The 23,817-nt window shown below is 44.2% G+C and overlaps 3 protein-coding genes across 5 annotated transcripts; 1 reads left to right on the top strand and 2 right to left on the bottom strand.

The window, feature by feature from the left end:
• Positions 1–4,910: 4,910 nt before the first annotated feature.
• Positions 4,911–15,563, top strand: LOC123448732 (2,3-bisphosphoglycerate-independent phosphoglycerate mutase-like). Its single transcript, XM_045125720.1, has 9 exons — positions 4,911–5,228; positions 5,352–5,479; positions 12,564–12,714; positions 12,791–12,994; positions 13,100–13,524; positions 13,618–13,810; positions 14,027–14,122; positions 14,253–14,408; positions 14,515–15,563. The coding sequence occupies exons 1-9, from the start codon at positions 5,049–5,051 to the stop codon at positions 14,719–14,721; spliced, it is 1,740 nt and encodes a 579-aa protein (XP_044981655.1). The 5' UTR covers positions 4,911–5,048; the 3' UTR covers positions 14,722–15,563.
• LOC123448733 lies at positions 5,853–6,668 on the bottom strand. Its single transcript, XM_045125722.1, has one exon. The coding sequence runs from the start codon at positions 6,562–6,564 to the stop codon at positions 6,028–6,030; it is 537 nt and encodes a 178-aa protein (XP_044981657.1). The 5' UTR covers positions 6,565–6,668; the 3' UTR covers positions 5,853–6,027.
• On the bottom strand, positions 15,308–22,026 carry LOC123448731 (COP1-interacting protein 7-like). 3 transcript variants are annotated; one of them, XM_045125718.1, is made up of 11 exons: positions 21,836–22,009; positions 20,914–21,068; positions 20,556–20,741; positions 20,366–20,477; positions 20,204–20,237; positions 19,200–19,234; positions 19,069–19,103; positions 18,833–18,985; positions 16,253–18,696; positions 15,869–15,949; positions 15,308–15,755 (listed from the first exon to the last, which is right to left on the bottom strand). In XM_045125718.1, exons 2-11 carry the CDS (start codon positions 20,982–20,984, stop codon positions 15,688–15,690), a joined length of 3,219 nt encoding a protein of 1,072 aa, XP_044981653.1. In that variant the 5' UTR covers positions 20,985–21,068; positions 21,836–22,009; the 3' UTR covers positions 15,308–15,687. The 3 variants fall into 3 exon arrangements, with proteins under 3 accessions (XP_044981653.1, XP_044981652.1, XP_044981654.1); XM_045125717.1 differs by having other exon boundaries at positions 15,308–15,758; positions 21,836–22,008; XM_045125719.1 differs by lacking the exons at positions 15,308–15,755; positions 15,869–15,949 and having other exon boundaries at positions 16,646–16,765; positions 16,857–18,696; positions 21,836–22,026.
• Between the last annotated feature and the right edge of the window lie 1,791 nt (positions 22,027–23,817).

The raw sequence follows: 23,817 nt of genomic DNA, 5'->3' as shown, positions 1-23,817 counted from the left end.
AAGCGGTAATCATGGCCAATCAGTGGTTTGCTAGGTCGAACAGGTTGAAGGTTAACATGGCATGGTTGAGAGGCTGATATTTAACATGTGGTAGGCAACGAGACATAAACGGTAGCAACGGTAAAACTAGCATGGCAATTATAGTAATGGTATCTGGGGAAATGATCATCTTGCCTGAGATCCCGCTTGGAAGAAGTATGCCTTCGTGAAGCAGACGAACCGACGCAGTCGAACGGGTCCTCACAATCCGGCACGCGTGCGGAGCTCTATCGAGGCGAAGCAAACCGGAAACACAAATCATCACACAAAATTCACCGCACGATGCGCAACACAAATGATGCATGAGCAGCTGAAAACATGCAAGTCACGGCATGACAAATCACACAATCAAACACTACACATTAAGTGAAGTTCAATGTGCATGAGTTGCATATTGACGAAACTCCACGTTTAATTATTTAGTTCTATCCCGATTAGATACACGGCAATATTAATGTTGTCAAACATGCAAGAGGTGAAGCGGAAATTAAACCACCTATCTAGACATTTTAAGTGAGGTCGGAAATGACATATAACATCTCCGAAATGACCCCACGTGTTAAAACTTAATTCTGTCCAGATTTGAACTAATGCATTTAATTAGTTGTTAAACAGCAAAACAAATAGGTTCACGTGATTCTACGCGTCAAGACAAGCAATCTACACATAAAGATCATCTCCAACGGAGCTACGGTTAAATAACTACGACCTAAACCGTTTCTATTACGTTGACATGCAAACCGATGTAAACAACACACTAACAGCCTTAAACATGCATGAGAGTTGGTTTTTGTGAAACTACAGAAAATTCGAAGGAACTTTCAAGTTGAAATCATTTTAATCCGAGTCACGGTTTAAAAGTTGCAGCCGTTTCTTTAAAACCTGCTATTTTCTGCAAGCTAGCAAATTCGCAGGAGGGAAAAAAAAGACTTAGGCGGAATTTTTATAGCTTGCAGCGGCCCAGGAGTGGACGTGCCTGTGAATGACAAAGGTGCCCCGCCTTACAGCTAAAGAAAGAAAATAAAAGCCAAAAACAAATATGATGCTCCTCATACTCGAACCCAGAACCTACTGGAGGTGGGCGAGCGCATTGTCCAGTTGGGCTAGCCACTGGTTTGCGAATAAACAGCGGCTTGACAGCAGCTGAAATAGATGAAGGAGGTCATCCTCGAGACAAAAAATAAACGCATAAACAAGACCATGCAGCGACGTGGATTTGAACCCACAACCTGTTGGTGCGGGCGTCGTGAGCTAACTAGAAGGACTAACTAAACTATGTGCTGAAAATGCAACCTTGCGTGCTATGAAGTACACCTTCGGATGGATCTACCATCAGCAGAAAAGGCACAACCTGCAGCGGTTGGGTGCGATGCAGGGTGGTTCAGCTCGTCAGAGACTGCAGGGGCAGCGCCGACGGGGATCTTCGCCAGCGGGCCGGGCAGATCCGAACGAGGGGGGGCCGTTCCCGAGGCTGGAGAAGCTTCCGGCGGCTCGGGATCCATCGGTGACGGCCATCCATGGCGTCCCTAGGGCTGTTGCTCCTGGTTCAGACAAGCAGAGACAGGAGGGAGATTAGGGAGGTAAAAAGGGAAAACGGGGGAGAGAGGAGGAGAGCACAGGGAAGGAGAAGTCTGGGCGAGGCACTGGCCTAGGTGACGGAGACGGCCGACGAGCTGCAAGGCGGCGAGATCCGCCCATGGCGGCGTTAGCTGCAGAGGTCCCTGTGAGAGAGAGAGAGAGAGAACCGAGAGAGATGAGATCAGGGAGAGAGACAGCTGCGGGAGGAGGAGGGTGCTAGGCTACCAGAACGCACCCTCATGGTGCTCCGGCTGCGGCAGGACGCGGCGAGGTCCGGCAGGCACGCGACGAAGGAGCTGCGGGCTCTGGTCGCCGGGCATGTCCAGGGACAACATGGCGAGGTAGCCATCGGGCGGCTGGCTACAATGGTTTGGCTCGGGCTCTCGTTCTCGGTTGGCTTGGTGGGGAAAGCAAGGTGGGGCTAGGGGATGGATCGGGAGAGATCCCGAGGAAGGAGATGGGTCAAGGGGTTGGCGGCGGCGGTTAGGACAGGGGAAGGATCCCTAAAAATTAGGTTTTGGGTGGATTAGTCTACGGTCCAAATATAGCTAGCAGGTAAGTTGTAGGTTCATCTCGACCCTCCGATTTAGACCGGGCGGTCGAGATAAGTAGGTTAGGAAGTTCATTGGACAAACCAAAGACAGTCTGCGGTAAAACGGGGTTGATCCGGATCCAACGGTCACGACCGCCGGGCTCGGGTTCCGGGAGGTTTTCGGACTGGATTGCGCGCAGGTCGGTGCACTGTGCAGAGAGGCTAGCCGGAGATGAGAGGGAAAACGGGCAGCCCGGCATCGGGGTTTCAAACACCGAAAGACGTCCGACGATAGACCGAATACGGTGCCGCTATGGTCGACCGTTCGGGTACCAGACGGACTTCGATTGCGACGAAACTCAACAGGCGGTCTACCTATATTAAAATAAGATCGCACGTCAAATTCCAGCTCAAACGGAGAAAGTTTTATACGCGCTTTAAAACAGAGTTACGACGGTGCCGCGGGCGCGTGCGTGTGCGGTCAGGCTCGGAACGAACAACGACGTTAACCGGCAACTAACAACGGGTGCAAGTTTTGAAAACGGGCGGCAACGGAGACGCCGATGCAATGCAGATGATGTGCATGATGCGATGATGAAGCGACAAATAAAAATAGACACACGACGGAAACGGAAAGAAAAGGGGAATCTTCTGGAACGTCGGCATCGGGCTGTCACAGCCTGCCAAGCTTGAGCTCCTCGGGAATGCCACCAAGCTGGTAAGCTTCTCATATCTTCCATCCTTTATTTAGCCTTTGCAAATCTGCATTTAGTTTAGAGCATCAAAAGAACACTAATAATATATATTTTTGGGCCCAAATAGCATTTACATTAATAGTGATTCTTGTGAGAAGAAAAATATTATAGGTTGATTCTTGTTGTTACAGTACCAACTTATCTCAGAAACAAAGAAGCACCAAGCTGGACTGCTGGCCGAGGAGATGCATATGTGGGCACTTTCTGCTGGCTAATTTCAGAAGAAAATTAACTGCTTATATATTTGCAAAAGCAACATAGAGGAAATGTTAGAAAACTTAGCAAGAAAATGGTATGCGAGGATTATAATGTGTTGCACTTTCTGCTGTAAACTGTGTAGTGTGTTTTAAAGTAGCTTTATCCTATTTTCGCTTGAATAGAAAGGAGAAAGAAATGTCCAAGAAGCCGGATGTATTGCTGCAACTGATAGGTCGCCTACTCCTTTGAATACCATTCATATCGTACTTAACTCAATGAGCAAATTGCGGACTACAGTTATCTTCCATGTCTATGTGAAATAATTGTGATAGTTTCATAACATCAAATGGTCTAAGCTGCATCCAATACATGGACAACAGCATGACCGACGTGTTCAAGAAACCGATAATATTACATGTCAGTGTAGATATGGGGTTTCTTCTTTCATCAAATGCAGCTATGTTATACTAACAACCCATGTTTGCATGTCCTAATTTATGTATACAAAAGCTGTATCTTTTGTTGAGGTATATTATAATAGTATATGTATGTACCTGCATGTTGCACAGAGATGTTATTTCACATGCATGAATTCTAATTTAAATTTAAACTTAGGCACGCCTAATCTCACACATCACAAAATTTCCTTACTGTTCTAACATCTTTTATCTCCAATTTGGATAGAGTCTAAGCGATAACTCTTTGATTTGTCTTCAAAAGTTTGCTAGAGGCTATAGATGACCTTTTGCTTTTTCTTCAATAATTTTTTAGAGTGCAACAATATGAACTGGTTTTCCCATGAGGGCTTTTTTTTTTATTTGATAGATTCTATAGTCATGTACTATCATTTCATGTTTCCACCATTAGATGTGCCTTTCTTGTTGAGCTATAGTTGGATGAACTTTTGTTGGTGTGGGATGTGTCTACTTCGGCATGAATGGACATATTGATCTGACCTCGTTTGAGATGTTCTTTTATACTTGATGTTCTTTTATACTTGACTCAGGAAGGACAATGGGTCGGTCTTCACCATCTCTGGTCAGTGATGACAATTGATAACGTCTTTGTTAAAAATTATTCGTAACTACTAGCAGCATTCTATAATTTGTATCGGGCATTTTTTCGCTTTTTAAGAAAGGTTTGTATCAAGCTGCGACCTAGGAAGGACAATGGGTCGGTCTTCACCACAGATAAAAACAGCCGAACTTTTTGCAAGCTGCCTTATTTCTGTTACTTTTAGAGGAAAGATAGCAATTTCAGTCATTACAGTCATGTTGCACTAACATTGCTTGATCGAGTGCGTCAAGATCATAATTGTTAGACTGAAAGGTCACATTGACCTTATTTTTGACATTTGCAAATATTCTATTAAAAATTGCTGCATAATGTTACGTGGAGCAATTTATATTTAATATTTTATCCGGTGGAACGCACGGGCATTTGTACTACTCCCTCCATTCCTAAATATAAGTCTTTTAAAAGATTTCATTAGGCGTCTACGTACGAATCAAAATGAATGAATCTATATACTCTAAAGTATGTCTATATACATTCCTATATAGTCAACTAGTGAAACCTTTAGAAAGATTTATATTTAGGGACGGAGGGAGTAGATGCATGTCCGAAGCCATTCTTTTAATTAAAAAAATATCATGTGTATCGCATAGATAGGGCAATGTGTCTGCATCATACTGTCAGGTAGGTTCATCGGCGGACCAGCGCCTCACGTCTTTACACTTGTGCCTCTCCTAACTGCCTCGTGGCGCCCAGACCCTTCGAGAGGAAACAAGCATGGCCGATTTTTCCTACAAACAAAAACTCAGCAATCTCTCCACCGCTTCTCTCAGAAAAGTCCAGAACGCAGCAAAACACTTGCCCTGTTTCGGCGAGCTGCTCGTTCCTCCTTCATCACGACCACACGAGACGAGAGTGGTGCTCCCGGACGCATGATGGCGCGCAGGCCGGGGGCAGAGGAGGAGAGGCCGTGGAAGCTGGCTGAGCACGCGAGGCTGGGGAAAGGGAAGGTGGTGGGCGTGGTGGTGCTGGACGGCTGGGGCGAGGCGCCGCCTGACCCTTTCAACTGCATCCACGTCGCCGACACCCCCACCCTCGACGCCCTCAAGAAGGTACGTACTACCAACCAACGTGACTCTGCGTCTCTCTTTCCTCACGCTGCTTCATCGGTTGGGTTCCTTTCCTACATGCGGATCGCTGGAGATGCTTTGCCTGATTGTGAGGTTGCATGGCAGGGTGCTCCGGAGAGGTGGAGGCTGATCAAAGCTCACGGCAAGGCGGTGGGGCTGCCTACGGATGATGACATGGGCAACAGCGAGGTCGGACACAATGCGCTAGGAGCCGGCCAGATATATGCCCAAGGGTAACCACTACCGCCCGCTGCTCTCTACTACTCCCTTCGTCTCGTAATATAACATCGTTTTTACACTACACGCTTCCTTCGTCTTATACAGTAGGACGGAGAGAATAATAATAGTACAGTATACTATATGCACATGTTTTAGGCCCTGTTTGAAACCACAATAGATTATGATAATTTGGATTACGAAGATAGATTATATAATCTGGTTTATAAAAATAATCTAGGTAGACATGTTTGGATGCTAGATTATATAAACTGCAATCCAGATTTTACATTGCATAATGACCTCTCTGCCCTCTATATTTTTTTTTAAAAAAGAAGGGTAGCGGTGGCAGGAATGTAATTATCTCCAACTTTACAAGGGTAACGGGTCATTAGTAATCCATAATCTGATTTTAGCTGGGTATAGTAGATTGTGAGTTTTTAATAATCTATCCATCTAGTTCTTATAATCTATATCATAATCTATCCTGTTTGGATACAAAATAGATCATAAAAACTGGATTATATAATCTGAGTGGTTCCAAACAGGACCTTAGCTCTAATAGTTACCCAAAGACGGACTCTGCCTCGTGGACGATTGCCTCTTCCTTCTTCACCCCCTCGGCGGCCGTGGAGGAAGTAGCCTGCTCAACCACCACCTCCTTCTCATCGGCAGCGATGGCGGCAGACTCGACAGGAGCTTCTTCCATCTTGGTCTCATCAGTGTCCGGGGAGGGGTTCTTGTTTGTATCGGCGGTGGCAGCAGCGATGGCGGCTTCGGCTTGGTCGGAGACGGTCTGCTTAGTCTGGAGCACGGGGGCGTAGTAGTCGGCGTGGGCGTCCATGCACTTTTTGAGGTCGGCGGTGGCTTGGGAGCAGCGATCGAGCATGTCGGAGCCCTCCTTCTCCGCCGCCTGCACGCACTCCTCCCACGACACGAACGCCTCCTTGCAACCTCCACCTTTCATGTACAGGCAGAACCCGCACTCCCCTTCTTCCTCCCCATCCGCCGGCTCTGTCTCGGCCGCCTCCTCTCGGCTGCCTCCGGCGCTAGACGGCTCCTCAACGACGGCGGGATCGACTTCGGACGCTGCCGACGCCATTGCAAAATTTCTCGCACGAGATTTGGATTCGCTGAGGAAAGGAAGTGTTTGGGGGTCTCGGGGCGGCGGCCTCTGCTTTTCTTGTGGAGGAAGAAGAAGAGTTGGTGACGGTGACGGTGCCGCCGCCGCCGCTTGGTGAGAAAGAATTGGTGTGTTCGGACACGGAGAGGGGGTCTTTAGTGGGCCGGAGTTTCTCAAGGCCCGGATTAGGTGAGCCCAGACGATAAGTATTGGCCCGTTTAAGCCCCTACCCGGCATAATATGGCTGCAGGAGTAGCGGATAAATAAGGAAAGAGACCGAACACCACAGCACCAAAGCTCCTCGCTCCTCCACGGCCATGGCCACCGCAGTCGTCGCCTTCCGCTCTTTCCTTCATCTTAGCTCACTACACGCTCCCTTCGTCTCATAGCACCGAGAGAGTAATAATATGTACACATGTTTTAGCTCTATCCTAATCTTCTTTACTAAAAGGAGGCAAAAGATTTGCCTCATCTATTAAATGATAGGAGAATAGAATATTACAAGAACCCACGCCAATATCCAAACACTTTAGCTTTGCCTCTAGCAAGGCCGGTCTCTGATCATGTTCCCTGTCTTATTCAAATTGGCACTCACATTCCCAAAGCTGCAGTTTTCATATTTGAAATTTTCGGGATCGAGATTTATGGTTTTAAAGATTTTGTCAAACAGAATTGAGAACAAGAAATTCACATCTCAGATAGTGCTAAAAGGATTTCTGCTAAGTTCAAGAGCTTAAGAAAAGGATTGAAAATCTGGGCTAAATCTATATCTAAACTTAGTTCCCCTATTCAGGCCACTAAAGAGGCAATTCTGTTTTTTGATACCATTGATGAATTCAGAGAACTGGCTAATGCAGAATGGCATGGCAGGGTCTTCCTTAAGGATCATCCTTTTACACTTCTAAACTTGCAAAAGATCTACTGGCAGCAAAGAGCCACAATTAGGTGGGTCAAATTTAGAGAGGGAGGAAAAAAGCCCCCGCGTCGTCTCTCGGAGGCGACTCGGGCGGCACCCCGCGGACCGCCGCGACAAGCACACCTTGCCATATTTTTACACCTCTGTATTCTTGAGCCACCTTTCTCCAAAGAAGAAATTGACGATGTGGTAAAAATCTTCCAAATGATAAAGTCCCCAGACCAGATGGTTTCAACATTACTTATGTCAAGCACTGCTGGGAGATAATTTCCCTTGATTTGTAGGCATTCATTGAGGATTTATTTTTTCAAGAAAAGATAAGCCTTTAGTCCATCAATTCATCATATCTCACTCTTATTCCTAAGAAAGACTGTCCACTCAATGCCAATGATTTCAGGCTTATTTCTTTGTTGCATTGCTCCATTAGAATCATTACCAGACTCTTGGCAAACAGAATGCAAAAAGTGATTCTGCAGCTGGTCCATACAACTCAATATGGTTTTCTTAAAGCAAGATCTATTCAAGACTGCCTAGCATGGGCATATAAATTCATTCACTGGTGCCATGCATCAAAAGAAGAGCTTGTCATTTCGAATTTAGATTTTGAGAAAGCTTTTGAATAGACATTTTGAAAGCTAGGGGTTTTGGCAACCGATGGTTGATGTGGATGGATATGATCTTCAGTTTAGGATTTTCCTCTCAATGAGGTTCCAGGCAAACAGTTCCTTTGCAAAAGAGGTGTTAGACAGGGAGACCTCTTGTCTCCTCTCCTGTTTGTGTTAGCAGATGATCTGCTTCAATCAATTCTTAATGAAGCCATGAAAAACAATCTCACCAGAACACCTCTCAAGAATCAAGCATGCCCTGATTATGCCTTCTCATGAAATATTTACACAAATTTTTCAATGTTGAGGACCTTCCTTGGGTTAAGCTCATTTGGAACACATATTACCTTGATGGCTTGGTCATCCCAAAACCTGGGGCTCTTTATGGTGGAGAAGTATTGCTAAATTAATTTCAGAATTTAAAACAATGGCACAAGAGGTCATTGGACAGGGAACCACTATTCTTCTATGAAAAGATGATTGGGGTCAAGGCAATCTCATGAATAAATACCCTGAACTTTTCTCCTTTTGCTCCAAAGAGCACATTTTGATCCAGGATTTCTGTCAAGCCTTTCAGATTAACCAGCACTTTCATACACCACTCTCTGTGCAAGCTTTTCAGCAGCCTCAGGAAATACAACAAATTACTCAAGACATCCAATTTTCTGACGGCAAGGATAAATGGAAATATCCTTGCGGAGGACCTACCGTCTCTTCTATGAAACTTTACAAGAGATTATCATCTAGACCTTTGGCACACCAATTGTTTAAAGCTTTGTGGAAGAGTTCAGTAATTCTAAGATACAAGATTTTCTTCTGGCTCATCCTTCATGACAGATGAAAGGATGTGGATGTCGTCCAGAGGGGAGGTGAATAAGCGCTTTAAGATAATTACGGTTTAGGCTTGAACAAATGCGAAATAAAACTAGCGTTTAATTAGTCAAACATAAAATCTAAAACAAAATGCAAGATGGTGTGATTCCACTAAGGGACCCTTGAGGGCGGCCATCGAACCCGTACAAATGGAAACGCTTGGGGCGGTCACTAAACCTGTACACTATGATAACCCTTGGGGCAGTCATAGGGACCCATACAAATTGCTCGGGGCAATCTCCACAACCTAATTAAAGACCCGATGCTTGTCCAGAGCTTTACACCATAATGATTGAGCTCCGAGGCACCACCAACCGTCTAGGGCGCCAAAGCACCCAAGAGGAACAAGCTCTAGGGTACCAATCACCCAATAGTAATAAGCTTCTCAAACTTCACTTCCACGTATCACCATGAAGAACTCAAACCGATGCAACTAATGCAATGGCAAGAACACACGAAATGGTCAAGTCCCTCACTTCCAAATTCCACCATGACAACAGAAGTTATGAAGAAATATGAGAGGAAGAACAAGGAGCTCACAAAGAACTCCACGATCTAGATCCAAGGGGTTCCCCTCACATAGAGAAAAAAGTGATTGGTGGAAATATGGATCTCCTCTCTCTTTTTCCTCAAGAAATAGCAAGAATCATTGGAGAGATTGAGAGTTAGCTAGCTCGAAGAAGGTCAACAATGGAGGGAAAACACGAGCTCAAAGGATAGATTCCAATAGGGAAGAAGACCCCCTTTTATAGGTCCCCACGAATCTGCCCGTTATGTGCAGAATAACATAGGAGCGGTACGACCGATATGCATACCGGTACAATCAGAAAACAGGGTACCCTGCAAAAACCCTACCGAGCGGTATAACCGGTGGCGCGGGCGATAGTACCCGTTGAAACGAGTAACCGAAACAACCGCTCCACCACCGCTTTAAAACAGAGAGGAGTCACCATAGAGTGGTAGTTGAGACAGCGGTTGCACCGGTGCAACCGCCAGGACTGAACACGGGTGGTGGCTAAGTCCCAAGCGGTACAACCGCTACGAGTTGACCGGAACAACCGGGCCACCATCACCCAAGAACCGCCCCACGACAGAGCCCAGACCGGTGGTAGGGAGGTAGTGGGCCGGTACAACCGCGTGAAGCTACTCTCGAGGGTTGGCCAGATCATAAGAGGTACAACCGTTTGGAGGCAGCGGTACAGCCGCTGGCACCAACCTAAGAGCAGCAACCCCAGAGTATCACCCCTAGGGCGGTAGTTGCATCGGACGTACCGGTCAAACGGTACAACCGCTTGGACAAGCAGTACAACCGTATCAAAAAAACAGGTAAGAGCAGAACTGCCATAACTTCTACCAATGAGCTCCGAATCGAGCAAACTCAAGCTTGTTGGATTCAGGACAACAAGAGCTATCCAATAGCGAAGGAGAGGCAGTATAAAAATGCTAATGATATAGAGATGTGAAACCTCTATGAATGAAGAACCGGCAAGAACTCCAACATCGAAAACATCATAGAAGATGTGTATGGACTCCGTTTTCGATGAACTCGAACTTATCATGAAGATGACCATAAGCTCTAAGACCCACAAAAAGAAAATCCAACCAAGAATCAAGAAAGATGATGATGCCAAGAATGCAATGGTTTGAACTACCAATGAACGATATGATCAAGCTACTCAGTTGAGAGCCCCCCTTGATAGTACGGCAATCGACCCTATAACTCGGTCTTTCAACTAACACCCTGAGACCGGTAAAAATAGAAACCTATCAAGGACAAATGTTTGCCCTGCGCACAGTCCACTTGAGCTAGATGATGACGATCTTGTCCTCCTCAAGATGGACCACCTTTCTTGATTGCGTTGGTTCGATGAAGACTAGTTGGTTGCTCGCCCATACTCCACTATGGGTGAGCCACTCTTCGGCACATCTTCACAAGTCCATTGTCATCATAATGGACGTCAAGTTTAAGGCATGATCTCTCCATGATGCTTCACTTAAACTTGCACATCATAATCTTGATGACAATCACCACTTGATGTCATCCTTCATGGGATGTATGAGATCTTTCTCTTGACGCAAGCCCATGGAAACATACCTAACCCCACATAAAACTCTCATGTAGACCATGGGTTAGTACACAAAGCGTAATGGACAATGATTACCATACCATCAGATCACTTGATCCCTCTCGGTACATCTTGTACGCTTAGTGTGTTGATCAGCTTGATTCACTCTCTGACTTAGTCTTGATCAATCTTGTGTTGTATCTTCTCTCTTCATAAATATGATGCCTTGAAGGTAAATATGAATATTCACACGATCTTCTTCTTCAAGACATGGTTGTAATAAGCTCAACTCTCACATGACCAAACTTTGGATAAAACCTTGAATACCACATTGGTCACCATATAAACTCCTTGAAACTAACACATGGACTTCAAGAAATGCCTATGGACAAATCCTTCGAATATAACTCAAGGCAACCATTAGTTCATAAGGATTGTCATCAATTACCAAAATCACACATGAAGAAATATGCTCTAACAACAGAGCCAGCACAAGAAATATTCTTCATAGAAAATCCTTTCACCTTCCTTCATATAAATGTGAAATATGCCACGACAACATAGAAGAAACATCTCTTCATCTATTCTGGGACTGCCCATTTGCATTGAGCTGCTGGGACTCCATTTTGGGATTCAAGAACAGAGGAATTTCAGTTCTTGATGAGATTAATATGGCCATACAGACACTTCTCAATGGAATTGCTTTTGGCATCATTATTATGGGGTGTTGGCACATCTGGATGCAAAGAAATGGCAAGATTTTTAGAGCCCATAATCCATCAATCAACTCTTGGAGGGCCCTTTTAAAGTCTGACTTGCTGCTACTATAGTACTCCCTCCATCTCAAAATAAGTGTAGTTGCTCTAGTACAAAATTTGTACTAACTTAGTGTTAAATGTGCGACACTTATTTTGGGACGGAGGGAGTATATATTTTTAATCATGAACTTTCCTAGAGCAGGCATTGGATAAATGTACAACTTGTATGATAGGCTAGGTTTTTCTTTTTCCATCTGTATATATACGCTTTTACTTAATATATTTGCCGTAGAACAATTGCTCTATGGTTTCACTTCGAAAAAACAAGAACCCACGCAACACGGCATGGCAATTACTCATTTAATACAGATTTTCCTGGTTTCTTAGCACCAGTCGTAACCCAAAGCCTAGCCTCGTGGACGCTCTATCCTAACTAGTAATACTAGAACTAGAATAATAAGATTTGCATTGTGTTATGAAAATTTAGTGAAGCCGTATAAGGGAGTTGTTCATTTATATGCTTATTGAAGGCGGCAATCTTACTCCTTAGGACTTGTTTGATTCAAAGGTTTTTCATAGGTATTTTAGGGAATTTCATTCCTTAGGATTGTTTATATTGAAATTGCTATTTGCGAGTTATTTATTGCCAAAGAGGAGTTGGGTGCTATTTATTTCCAACGCGGCCGAGTTAATTTCAGTACAACTACCTTGGTGAAACTACTTAAGCAAAGGTTAGTGATCATTTGAGCACAATGTGCAGTGCAAAACTGGTGGATTTGGCGCTCGCCTCTGGGAAGATATATGAGGGGGAGGGTTTTAAGTACATCCAGCAGTCGTTTGAGACTGGTACTCTTCACCTCATTGGTTTGCTGAGCGATGGGGGAGTGCATTCAAGGATCGATCAGCTGCAGGTTACGCCATTTCTTGTAAACAGAGCTAATTCTGCACTAGTTCCAGGCTGATGTTAATGATTTGGGGCTCTGGCAGCTGCTTCTGAAGGGGGCTAGTGAACATGGAGCCAAGAGGATACGGGTTCATATCCTTACGGACGGTCGCGACGTATTGGATGGCAGCAGTGTCACATTCGTGGAGACGCTTGAGAATGATCTGGCAAAGTTACGGGACAAGGGCGTTGACGCAAGAATTGCATCTGGTGGAGGCAGGATGTATGTTACAATGGACCGCTATGAGGTGATCTCTCCTATCCTGCTTTTAAAAGAAAAGTGTGTTTCTGCAGGATGTACCCTGCAGCAGCAATATTGCAATTATAACTTGGCATTTCTTCTTCTTATGCAGAATGATTGGCAAGTTGTGAAGCGTGGTTGGGATGCCCAGGTTCTTGGTGAAGCCCCACACAAGTTTCCAAATGGCCATGAAGCCGTGAAAAGGCTGAGGGATGATCCCAAGGCGAATGACCAGTATTTACCCCCCTTCGTCGTCGTCGATGAAAGCGGGAACCCGGTCGGGCCCATAGTGGATGGAGACGCTGTTGTGACATTTAACTTCAGAGCTGATCGAATGGTGATGCTTGCGAAGGCGCTAGAGTACGAGGATTTCGACAAATTCGACCGTGTCAGATTCCCCAAGGTTCGCTATGCTGGTATGCTTCAGTATGACGGCGAACTGAAGCTGCCAAGTCATTACCTTGTTGCTCCCCCGGAGATCGAGAGGACGTCCGGTGAGTACCTGGCGCACAATGGCGTACGCATCTACGCTTGCAGGTACACACTTTCAGGTGTGCTGTGTAAAGAGCCTCTCTTATCTCTCAACATTCTAGTATATACTTGAGCATATCTTGTGGTTTTGACATGTAGCGAGACTGTGAAATTTGGTCATGTCACCTTTTTCTGGAACGGGAACCGGTCGGGCTGCTTCAACCCAAACCTCGAGAAATACGAAGAAATTCCAAGTGACACTGGTATAGCCTTTAATGAACAGCCAAGAATGAAGGCCGTGGAAGTTGCAGAGAAGGCACGGGGTGCCATCCTAAGTGGCAAATTTGATCAGGTACTTGGCACAATGAGATGCTCCTCAAGCATAAGTCCATGCATGCATGTGCAAGTAGACAAATGAGATAGTACTCATTTGTACAACCTCTCTACCAAAATAATTGTATTTATTATTATTATTATTTTGGTACAGAGGGAGTAACTGTTAGCAACTACTCGTACTACGGTACTGGTGTCTAGTAGTAGTGAAAAGAATGACGTGGTGGTTTTGTAGGTACGGGTAAACATCCCGAATGGAGACATGGTTGGGCACACAGGTGACCTTGAAGCCACCATCGTTGGGTGCAAGGCCGCTGATGAAGCCGTCAAGGTACGTACGTACGTACGCATGGCATCCCCGCAGTGCACGCCTATCACGAATGGAGCTGGTGTTGACGCGTGAAAGGATGTGCTTGCTTGCTTACTACTGTATGATGGTCACAATTGTCTCTCTGATTCAGATTATTCTTGACGCCATCGAACAAGTAGGCGGCATCTTCGTGGTCACCGCAGACCATGGCAATGCCGAGGACATGGTGAAAAGAGACAAATCCGGGAAACCAATTCGCGACAAAGACGGGAATGTGCAGCCCCTTACCTCGCACACACTGAATCCAGTGAGTCCGCATCGGATATGCTTGTTTGCTTCATCATCCCACGTCCAACGACGACGAGTGTCTCGAGTTCTCACCGTCTTTCTTAACTGAACCCGGCACGCTGCAGGTCCCCATCGCCATCGGAGGTCCAGGGCTTGCGCCAGGGGCTGGATTCCGGAAGGACCTTCCGGATGCCGGGCTCGCTAACGTTGCGGCCACACTCATCAACCTCCATGGTTTTGAGGCCCCTCGTCACTATGAGCCAACTCTTATCCAAGTCTCTGGCGCCTCCCTTCTGAATCCTTCATCTGCCCCTCCCCTTCCCTTTCTCTAAGTCGCTGCTGGATACCTGTGATGGGCACGGCCATGCTTATGTGTGCAGTAGTAAATAAATGTCCACCTGGGCTCACCTATGTATTTTTTTTCTTCCCTTTGAATGGACTGATGTCCACCACTTCTGTCTGTATCTATGTGTGGCGTGATCGTATGCGGTTGCGGTGTCTATTTCGGGCCTCTTTTTCCTGGGTAGAGGTTTGTTGAAAAAGCATTTCAGATCATGGTAACCGAGTGAAATCTAATCAGGAGCGTTTACTCAAATTTAGTGAGAATCTTGACGCCAAACAGCTAAATGAGAACAAATTTAGTGAGAATCTTGACGCCAAACAGCTAAATGAGGACAAATTTAGTGAGAATCTTGACGCCAAACAGCTAAATGAGGACAAATTTAGTGAGAATCTTGACGCCAAACAGCTAAATGAGAACAAATTTAGTGAGAATCTTGACGCAAAAAAGCTAAATGAGAACAAATTTAGTGAGAATCTTGACGCCAAAAAAGCTAAATGAGAACAAATTTAGTGAGAATCTTGACGCCAAACAGCTAAATGAGAACAAATTTAGTGAGAATCTTGACGCCAAACAGCTAAATGAGAACTTGGAACAACAAGTCATATAAGCCTTCAGAGTTTTAGCTTCAAATCTCAGAGGTTGGCGACACCAACAGTGGATCATCAATCAGTTCTAGTCAAGCTGCCTGATATAACCAACTAACTGGATGCAGTTAAATCTGTCTTCTGCGGCAGTTATCAGTCAAGATCACCAGCAAAAAGGAAAGAAGGAGAAAGGTAACATACCAGTCCTCTCAAACAACTCCAAAAATACTTAAAAGATGTACAGCAAGACGAAGGAGACAGCGGGAAAGCAGAACCGGATACAAACAACCTGGCTCCGTTCTCAACAATCAATCACCTCAAACCATTTTTACATCTAACGGGGCCACGTATAACAACGGCATGCATGCTATCTATCGAAGCTTTGACTCGGCGGTTTTGCTGCTCCGGAAGTTTGAGAGGGAGAAGAATGACCTTGATGCTGCTGCAAGTACAAAGAGGCACAAATGAATGTATTAGGGGTGCTTTCACGTCTACTCAACTCTAGATACAATACAAGTGAACATAATTTTGTTTTGGGTACAAGGAACTAGCCTTTAGTTGACGGTGCAGCTCCAGGTCTGTCCCGTAGCCTATCCGAGCTCGTGGCATTGAAGCTGTTGGTGGTTGATTGAGCTGAAAAATAGGAGGTTTAGATTCAACAATGTATACCTGGAATTTTATTCATATAGGAAAATAATTATTTCGTGAACATGACAAATATTCAGGGACAACGGTACTCTAGTGGCTGTATATTTCACAGAAACACATAGCTGTTCTGTTTATGTAGATTTGCTTTGCGTTATTACGTTGCCGCGTGCACATTTGGAAGGAACTTTAGATGCAAAATACTGAGAGGCTCAAGCACTAAAGCGTGAGCTTGAAAAACTACAGTATGTTAGATGAGAAGCTCTCACTGAATTATGGCTGGAAAAGTACCTGATAAGATGCTATTAGTCTTGGAACCATCAAAAGTTCTCCTGCTGGAATTTACACCATCACTAGCACCGGATTCTTCTTGTTCATCCTCTCCATCAGAAACCACCGATGGGCTTGCCAGACCATTAGTGTTGTTGTCTCCTTTGTTTTTCCGAGCAAATTTAAGAAGTCTCTTGAATCCTTTTGGAGAATCTTTATGAAAAACTATTGCGGGTGGGTTTTCAGCATTTCCCCACTCTATTATTTCTGGTTCGTTGCTATCTGCTTGCAACATTTGTGACAAGGAATGACGGATTCTTGGGCTTGATGACGGCAATGGCTCAATTGCTGGCGAGGTGACTTCCTCGCCTGTAACGCTTTCACCCACATCAGTAACTTCTTGATGATCCACTTCTACCCAGGCAGCTGATGAGATGTCCATGTCCTCGTCAAGAGGTTTGACCTCAACGACAGAGGGCTCAACCTGGTCACTGGAGCCGATTTCGGGTGCGCTTAAACTCGAGCCCGGGTTTTCTGTTTTTTCAACATGCAAGTCATTATCGATCGAAATTTCTAAATTTTCATCAACATCATGTGCTGGTTGAGCAAGATCAGCCTCTGGTACCTTGGTAGTTGGCTCGGTTGTCACAGGAGATTGCTCCTTATCTTCCGCACGGGTAACAATTCCACTGCCCTTTGAAGAATCACTAAGCTGCGGCACTTTACTCTTAACAGCACCAGAACCAACGCCTTGACTAAACCCACTGGCTTTCTTCACGGGTTTGGATTCTACTGGTACAACACTGCTTTTTTTGGGGACCTTGTTATACATGCCTGACTTTGTCATTGCACTTGATTTTTCTTCTGATGCAGGTGAACTTTTAGCCACTCTGCTTGGCTTTGTTGCTGTCCTTGTCTTCTTATCTTCCTGCGCCTTAATGGCTGGCTTTGTCGCAGTCACAGGTTCTTTCTTGCTCTTCACTGCTTGAAGGGGTTTTTCCACCTTTGAAATCGGCTGAGGTGCAGAGGATGCTGCCATGGTCCTTCTCCGGCTAGTTGGTGTCGATGTTGAAACTGCTCCAGGAGAGTTTTTAGTTTTCTGTGCAGTACTACTAGTTGCTTTAGTCAAAGATCCTGACCATGAACTACGGGTAGCTGGTGCAGGTGATGGTTTGGGGGAACTTTTTTTGGCTGGTGTCTTTGAGATCACTTCCTTTGGCAGGACTGGAGGTGATGAATTTCTCCTTGTCCTTTGTGGAATAGGTGAATTACGCTTCTCTGTTATGATGCTAGTCTTTGGGGTAACTGCTGCTCTGTTCTGCCCAACGGATTCCTTCAACAGTTTGGTGCTCGTCTCCTTTGCTGGTCGCTTTACACCTTTCTCTGTTCGAACCTTGGTGTCTCGCTTCTCTCTTTGAAGTCCGCCTTTCTTCTCACTTGCAGAAATGAGCCCGGTAGCAGTTACATTGGCGCCTGCAAACTTCCCAGGCATGACCTCCATCATTTTCATTAACATCTGATTAAGTTCGGCTTCCTTCTGGCGGTTCCACTCAGCAGAGGCCATTGCCCTGTCACTGTTTGACTCCTGCCCAGAATGTGTTTGTTCAGCAGAAATGTTAGTGTGGGATGAGATCAGATTTTCAGTGTGGGATGAGACCAGATTTTCCATTTCCGACACCGTGATGCCATGGCCATCAGCATCGTAACTTCCTGCCTCAGGTGCAACTACACTGTTTGGCGCTGCATCTGCCTCAGCCTGCAATTCAGCTTCATTCTTCTCTGCATCAGAAGCCATATTGTTAGATTTGCTTTGAGATGTAGAATCTGAAGTTTTTTCTTCCGATGTATTGCTGTTCAGAGAGTCACCCATTCCTGAACTCCATCGACGCAGTACTGATTTGGTAGCGACCAAGCCAGCTTTCTTACTTTCAGAATCCTGATTCTCACCCTTCTGCTTGTTCTCAAAAAGGCTAATCGCGTCTTGCACGCTCATTCTTCTTACATTATTGTCGGATCTCCTTGGCGGCTGGTCTGTTTCACCATTGCAGCTGCTTTCATCATCTTTGTCCAAAGCAACTCTCTGGCTAGGAGGGAAGTAACTTAGGCTCTTGATGGCAATTGGCGTTGACCTGCGAGATCCTGATCTCCCAATTTGAACCCTTCGCATTGGAGAAGCAGACCTCCTAGGAGAAGCAGATCTCATAAGGGGGCGGCTTCTTTCAACAACAGCTTCATCTTCATCGCTGGACTCGGAGGAATCATCGCTTTCCATTGACATTTTACGTTCAACTTGTGCAAGCTTTGCTGGGGAAACATTATTGGTAATGGGCCTCTGGATATTGGCTTGCGAGCTGATATCACGAGTCTCAAGTGCATCATCCTTTCTCTCGGCGGTAGAAGCTTGGTGTGGGGGGAGCACAGAGGGCTGGCAATCCCGGATCAACAGTAGACACCTCATCAACCAACTAAAGCAAAACGAGAAATAAAAACAATTAGCTTCTTGTATCACACAAAAAAAAATGCAGTGGAAAAATCTTCTAGAAATGACCTGATTGTAGGGTATAAAAAGAGGATAAGTATGTAGTGATTTTTGCGGCACACCTAAACTCTGATGTCCCAAAATGCTGAACAAAACCAGACAAATCTGATACTTCTTTATTCAACAATTTAGAGCCAACTGCTCGACTCAATAAGACCAAGATTTCTTCTTTCAGTGCTGATAGCCTCAAATCCAGTGCTCGAAGTAACTCATTCCTTCAATATTTAGTTATAGAAAATGTCAACTAATAGATGGGCAAAATAGAGTGACAAAAAAAGGAAAAAAGAAAAGGCTTTACTTTGTAGCCACTGAGGAATTTGGGCCAATATTTCCCTGAAAGTAATTTTGAGAACTAAAATGTGAGCAAACAAAACATAAAAATGCACAAAAACATAAAGCCGTCGGAGGTTTTGCACAAATGGAAATTACCTGCTGTGGTTTGCCAATGGTACTGGAGAGACCACCTGCAAATTAGAATATCATCATAAACTGAGCACTGTACCAACATAAGCCAGAATAAGACATTCTATAAAGAAATCCCTTGCCATCCATAGAAATTGCTTGTAAGTCAAAACTAAATATCCATGACGATTTAAAACAGTTACCTATACGTTTTTAGTGCACAATTTTTTTAATAGAGTACTTTCATGTGCATTGGTGCGCATGCAGAAATGTGAAGTGTGAAAATTTTCAGCAAAACCAAAGATAATATTTTAGAATATCAAAGCATTTTATACCAGACCAAATGCCCCAGGTTCGGATTTTTTTAAGTCAAAAGAAGGGTTGAACTTATTCAACTAGAGCAAATAGTATCTGCCAAAATGTGTTTGCATATATAAATAATATGTGAGGCTTTGCCATATTGTGCAAGACAGCAGAAAAAAATGATGTTTTCACGTCTTTGACAGATAGATTATTTCTAGAATTTGCAGCAGGCAGCTGAATTTCTTTTATTGATAGACAAAAAATCATGGGTACGATGGTAGGATTGGTTATATACGGACACTAGCAAGCAAAGAGGATGGACAGAGGAAAGTATGTCAAAGGCCTCAATGCGCCAACAAAGTAGTGGTCTGCTGTCTTAAAGGTATCAAAACACAATGGTTGGTTAAAGTCACCAACTAAACAGTCAAGGAACTAACTAAAGTCACCAATGAAGTACTGTGATTCGTCAACTATTTGAGTGTTAGGCTCGACAAAAAATGTGATTTCAACCAGGAAATGAGTAACAGGCTCTAAGAATAGAACTAAATCGTTATTAAGTCCACCACTCATAGCACTAAAAATGGTAAAAGTGAATCCGAAATTTGATTAGATAGGCTTCATAAAAAGGAAAACAAAGCCATATCGCATACAGCCATACACTCTGAAAGCTTGTGATGGCTTTCGTGTACAAAGAACAATGGAAGAAGCAAAACTTTCTTTGAATGTACCTGTCAGCGCACCACCCATAAGATTTTGTTGTTCCTACATAAAAGATGCATTTTGTTATTTACAGCATCTGCTGTTTTTCTAGATAAGATCAAAACTTAAATGTGCAGGCAAACTTAGCACAGAAACTTTGGTCTACTTCTTTTGGGGCAAAATAATGATACCTTGGACTGTAGATAATCATGAAACTTTCTAGTTTCCTCCAGCTGAGACATTTCCTGTAAAATTCCATTCGCCGTTTTTGATGCATCAGGCGAATTTACGATATGTAGGAATCTGGTAGGGATGTTCAATTTAGTTAAAATTACAACTGTAAGAAACAAAAGGAACTAGAAAAAGGTCAAGGTGAAATACCTCTCTAAGGTGGATTTTGTGAACCAGGTAGAGCCTTTTCCATCCCCAGACAATAACAGCTTAAAAGAGCCACTTGATGAACGTGATTGGAAATTTTTGGCATCTTCCAAGTGCAGGACTAGTTGGTCAAAAGGACCAGATGCTACTGATTCGGCGCTCTCCCCATTACAAGCAATTGCCTCATACCTGATGACGGAAAGGTTTCACAATACTGGGCGAGTCAGAACTTATATCAGAGATTGTGAATCATAAAAGACTCAATATGCCATATCCATGAAACACAGTTTTCAGCCAAATGCAGCGACGAAAATCTGAACCACACTTCATAAGCTCAATTAGCTGTGAACGAGTGTATCACCTGTTTTTGGTCAAGGACACTTGGAACACTGCAGAATCAAGCTCCACGTCGCCAGCAACTCTCCTCTCCATTTTGCCCACAACTACAAGCGCAGACCCCAACTCCTATACTACAATTTTTATAGATCGAATCAGCTCCTCGTCCACTTCAAATACCTGACAAGAGGAATATCAGCACAAACGTCACAAAGCTTGCAAAAGGGAACAGATAACAAAGAAGAGAGATAATGCGACTGCCAAGGTCACAAACGATAACATGTCAACATCTATAATAACTGATTAAATGTTCCACGCCGAAATATGCAGGTTATTTTTCAGCATGGGGGTGCCAACCAAGCATAGAGCAAACTGATTGTGCATGTATTCACCGAACCAACTCCACACCTAAGTCATTCATTCCGCTTGATTATGTTCCCACAGCAGAGACAAACTTATAGGCTTCTAGCAATTAAACAGCATGTGGTACGAGCGAAGTATGCCTCAACTTCCTTAGTTAACGCAACCAGATTCATAGATCAGAGAAGCAGAAAAACAGATACAATTCAAACCCAAAAGACAAAATTCTAGTAACATCAGTACAGATCTTTCACCTGAGCTACCAAACTAAGCACTGGACGCATTGAATCCGAAATGGACAGTGATCGGAACCGCGGGGGCTCCCGGATCCAAAAAACCACAAATCCCTCAAGGACAAAAATCCAAAGCCCTAGAGATCCAGGCAGGACCAACTCGACCACTATTCCTGGCTCCTAAAAAAAACAGAACGGAAGAAGGCGGATCCAGATTCCGGAGGCGACAGCGCCTGCTCATCGACCCACTGCCTCACGCTTCGAGCTGAAGCAAGCTAACCCCCCACCCAGGTCCGAGGAGGCCGCACCAAAAACATCCGAGAAAAACGAAGACAGAGCAGACGAATGCCTCACCAGATGGAGCGGCGGCGGCCTCCGCTTCCCGCATTCGTTCCGGCGCCGCTCCGACTGGATCGAGGAGTCGGAAGCGATGGAGAATTTTTGTTCCGCGGCTCACTCCCTTTTTTCCCTGGAGCAGTTGCAGCGAGTGGGGGAATGGACGCCAGGAAAAGGCACAACTGCGGAATGCGGGGTTTAAATGACCGAGGGCGGGTTGAGGAACTGACACTGGATGCTGCGCTTATTTACTGTCTCGCCACTGCCCTGGTGTTTTGTGTACCCGTGGAGTGCGCTAGGGGCTTTGAAAAGGAGGCCGTCGGTCGGTGGGAAGCGCCGAGAGAGTTTACCATGCTGCCCTTCCCAGCAACCAGTTAAATACCCGTGCGTTGCCACGGAATGACATATAGATTTTCCTTTATATAAGCACACATAGCCTTTTCTTCTCTTTTCTGGAGAAGTGATAAGTTCATCATCACGTCCTCTAGTCGTGCATCAGCTCCTTCTTCCATACATACTATCTATACTTGTCATCTTTTCTCTTACATTCTACCGTCGATGCCCTTTCACCATGTCGGCATCAACTCTTCATGTAACCGTTGTTTACACCCATTATCAAAGTCATAGCAGGTTGGGGATGTGGAGCCTTCATTTATATGAGGTGAGCATCATATGGCATGGCATATCACCATTCACCCATCAGTCATGTCATAAATAGTATGGGTAGGAATAGCTATATATCCGTTTGTTGCTATGGATTAAAAAAAGGATTTTCCTAACATGTGAAATAATTACCTTTACACTCCAAGACACACCCTATGTTTTGTCATGACAGTCCATCAATCTTCACAATGAAATAAAATTAAATCATAGACTCTCCGCGCCCCCACATGCCATTTTCAACTACTTCCTTTCTCCAATAATCCTCATGCTTGTCAATGTTAATGAAGCATGACCGTGTCCCTCGCAACATTTCCTTCAGAAATAATATAAGGTGGTTTGTACTTCCTTTCACTTGCCGTCGGCTTTGCCATTAGTTTGTACACAAATAAAAGACTCAAACAATGATGTAAAATAGAATTATATAGTATTTCCTAGCTATAGTATACCCAAATATAATGAGCCAACTATACTGGGCGATGTAACCGCATCGTCATTTTTGGTCGCTCATAGATAAAATATATATACTTAGAGCCAACATCACGAATCTTCTTTGCTATGTATGTAACCTCTGGTGTGAAGCTGGAGTTAGCACAAAAAAAGCGATCATGTTACCTGTTTTACGCCACAACCATTCTTCAAACAAGATTTGAAGAGTATAAGTTTGCTCTTGCAAACGGAATATAAATAAATTATAAAAAAGATAAAACATGGACAATTCACAGGTCTATAAATCAAGATTCGAATCATACCAATCATGCTAGCTACACAAACTTTGGCGTACAAGAAAGGCTTTCACAAGGAGAATTACAATAAACTGAAGGAATATAGCACCTTTGCAGTGTCCTTGTTGTTAGTTAATAAACTGAAGGAATATGCAAAAAGCAAGCAAGTTTACTATGTTTGTTAATTATGCAGAATCCAGAATTAGGAGCAGCGAGAGCTTTGTCCTATACTATTTTGCAAGGAATCTTACTTTTCTTCTAAGACACTTATTTGATTCGCACAACATATATTCCTGCAAAAATATTAAGTGCATTGTTGGGAACAGCGAGGAGATTTATTAATACAAGTTGTGATCAAATCCTTTTTGTTTAAAGCATACCTTTCTCTCGAGAAAAGAAAGCTGATCAAGCGTATGCTATGCCTGCACAACTGAAATTGATCCATTTTTTTTGGTTGCAACATATGCTAGCTAGCATAACTTGGAAAATTTATATGTAGGCCGACAGAGGAAAAATATTTCTCCTTTGTAGGACATATGATGTATTGCACTGTCCAAAAGGCACTATAAAACCCTACATCTAGTAGCAAAATATCACTTACGATCATTTAAGAAC

The sequence above is a fragment of the Hordeum vulgare genome, chromosome 4H (assembly GCF_904849725.1).
Source record: "Hordeum vulgare subsp. vulgare chromosome 4H, MorexV3_pseudomolecules_assembly, whole genome shotgun sequence".
In the NCBI taxonomy this organism is placed as follows: domain Eukaryota; kingdom Viridiplantae; phylum Streptophyta; class Magnoliopsida; order Poales; family Poaceae; genus Hordeum; species Hordeum vulgare.
Note: the sequence above shows the minus strand (reverse complement) of the source record. Positions and strands in the feature narration are given on the sequence as shown.

Coding starts and splice junctions, on each gene's coding strand:
- LOC123448732 (XM_045125720.1), top strand. CDS start 5,049: ATGATGGCGCGCAGGCCGGGGGCAGAGGAGGAGAGGCCGTGGAAGCTG. Junction 12,715..12,790: donor CAAGGATCGATCAGCTGCAG/GTTACGCCATTT, acceptor GGGCTCTGGCAG/CTGCTTCTGAAGGGGGCTAG. Junction 13,811..14,026: donor TAAGTGGCAAATTTGATCAG/GTACTTGGCACA, acceptor GTGGTTTTGTAG/GTACGGGTAAACATCCCGAA.
- LOC123448733 (XM_045125722.1), bottom strand. CDS start 6,564: ATGGCGTCGGCAGCGTCCGAAGTCGATCCCGCCGTCGTTGAGGAGCCG.
- LOC123448731 (XM_045125717.1), bottom strand. CDS start 20,984: ATGGAGAGGAGAGTTGCTGGCGACGTGGAGCTTGATTCTGCAGTGTTC. Junction 18,986..19,068: donor AATTCCTCAGTGGCTACAAA/GTAAAGCCTTTT, acceptor TAAATATTGAAG/GAATGAGTTACTTCGAGCAC. Junction 15,950..16,252: donor GACTAATAGCATCTTATCAG/GTACTTTTCCAG, acceptor CCTATTTTTCAG/CTCAATCAACCACCAACAGC.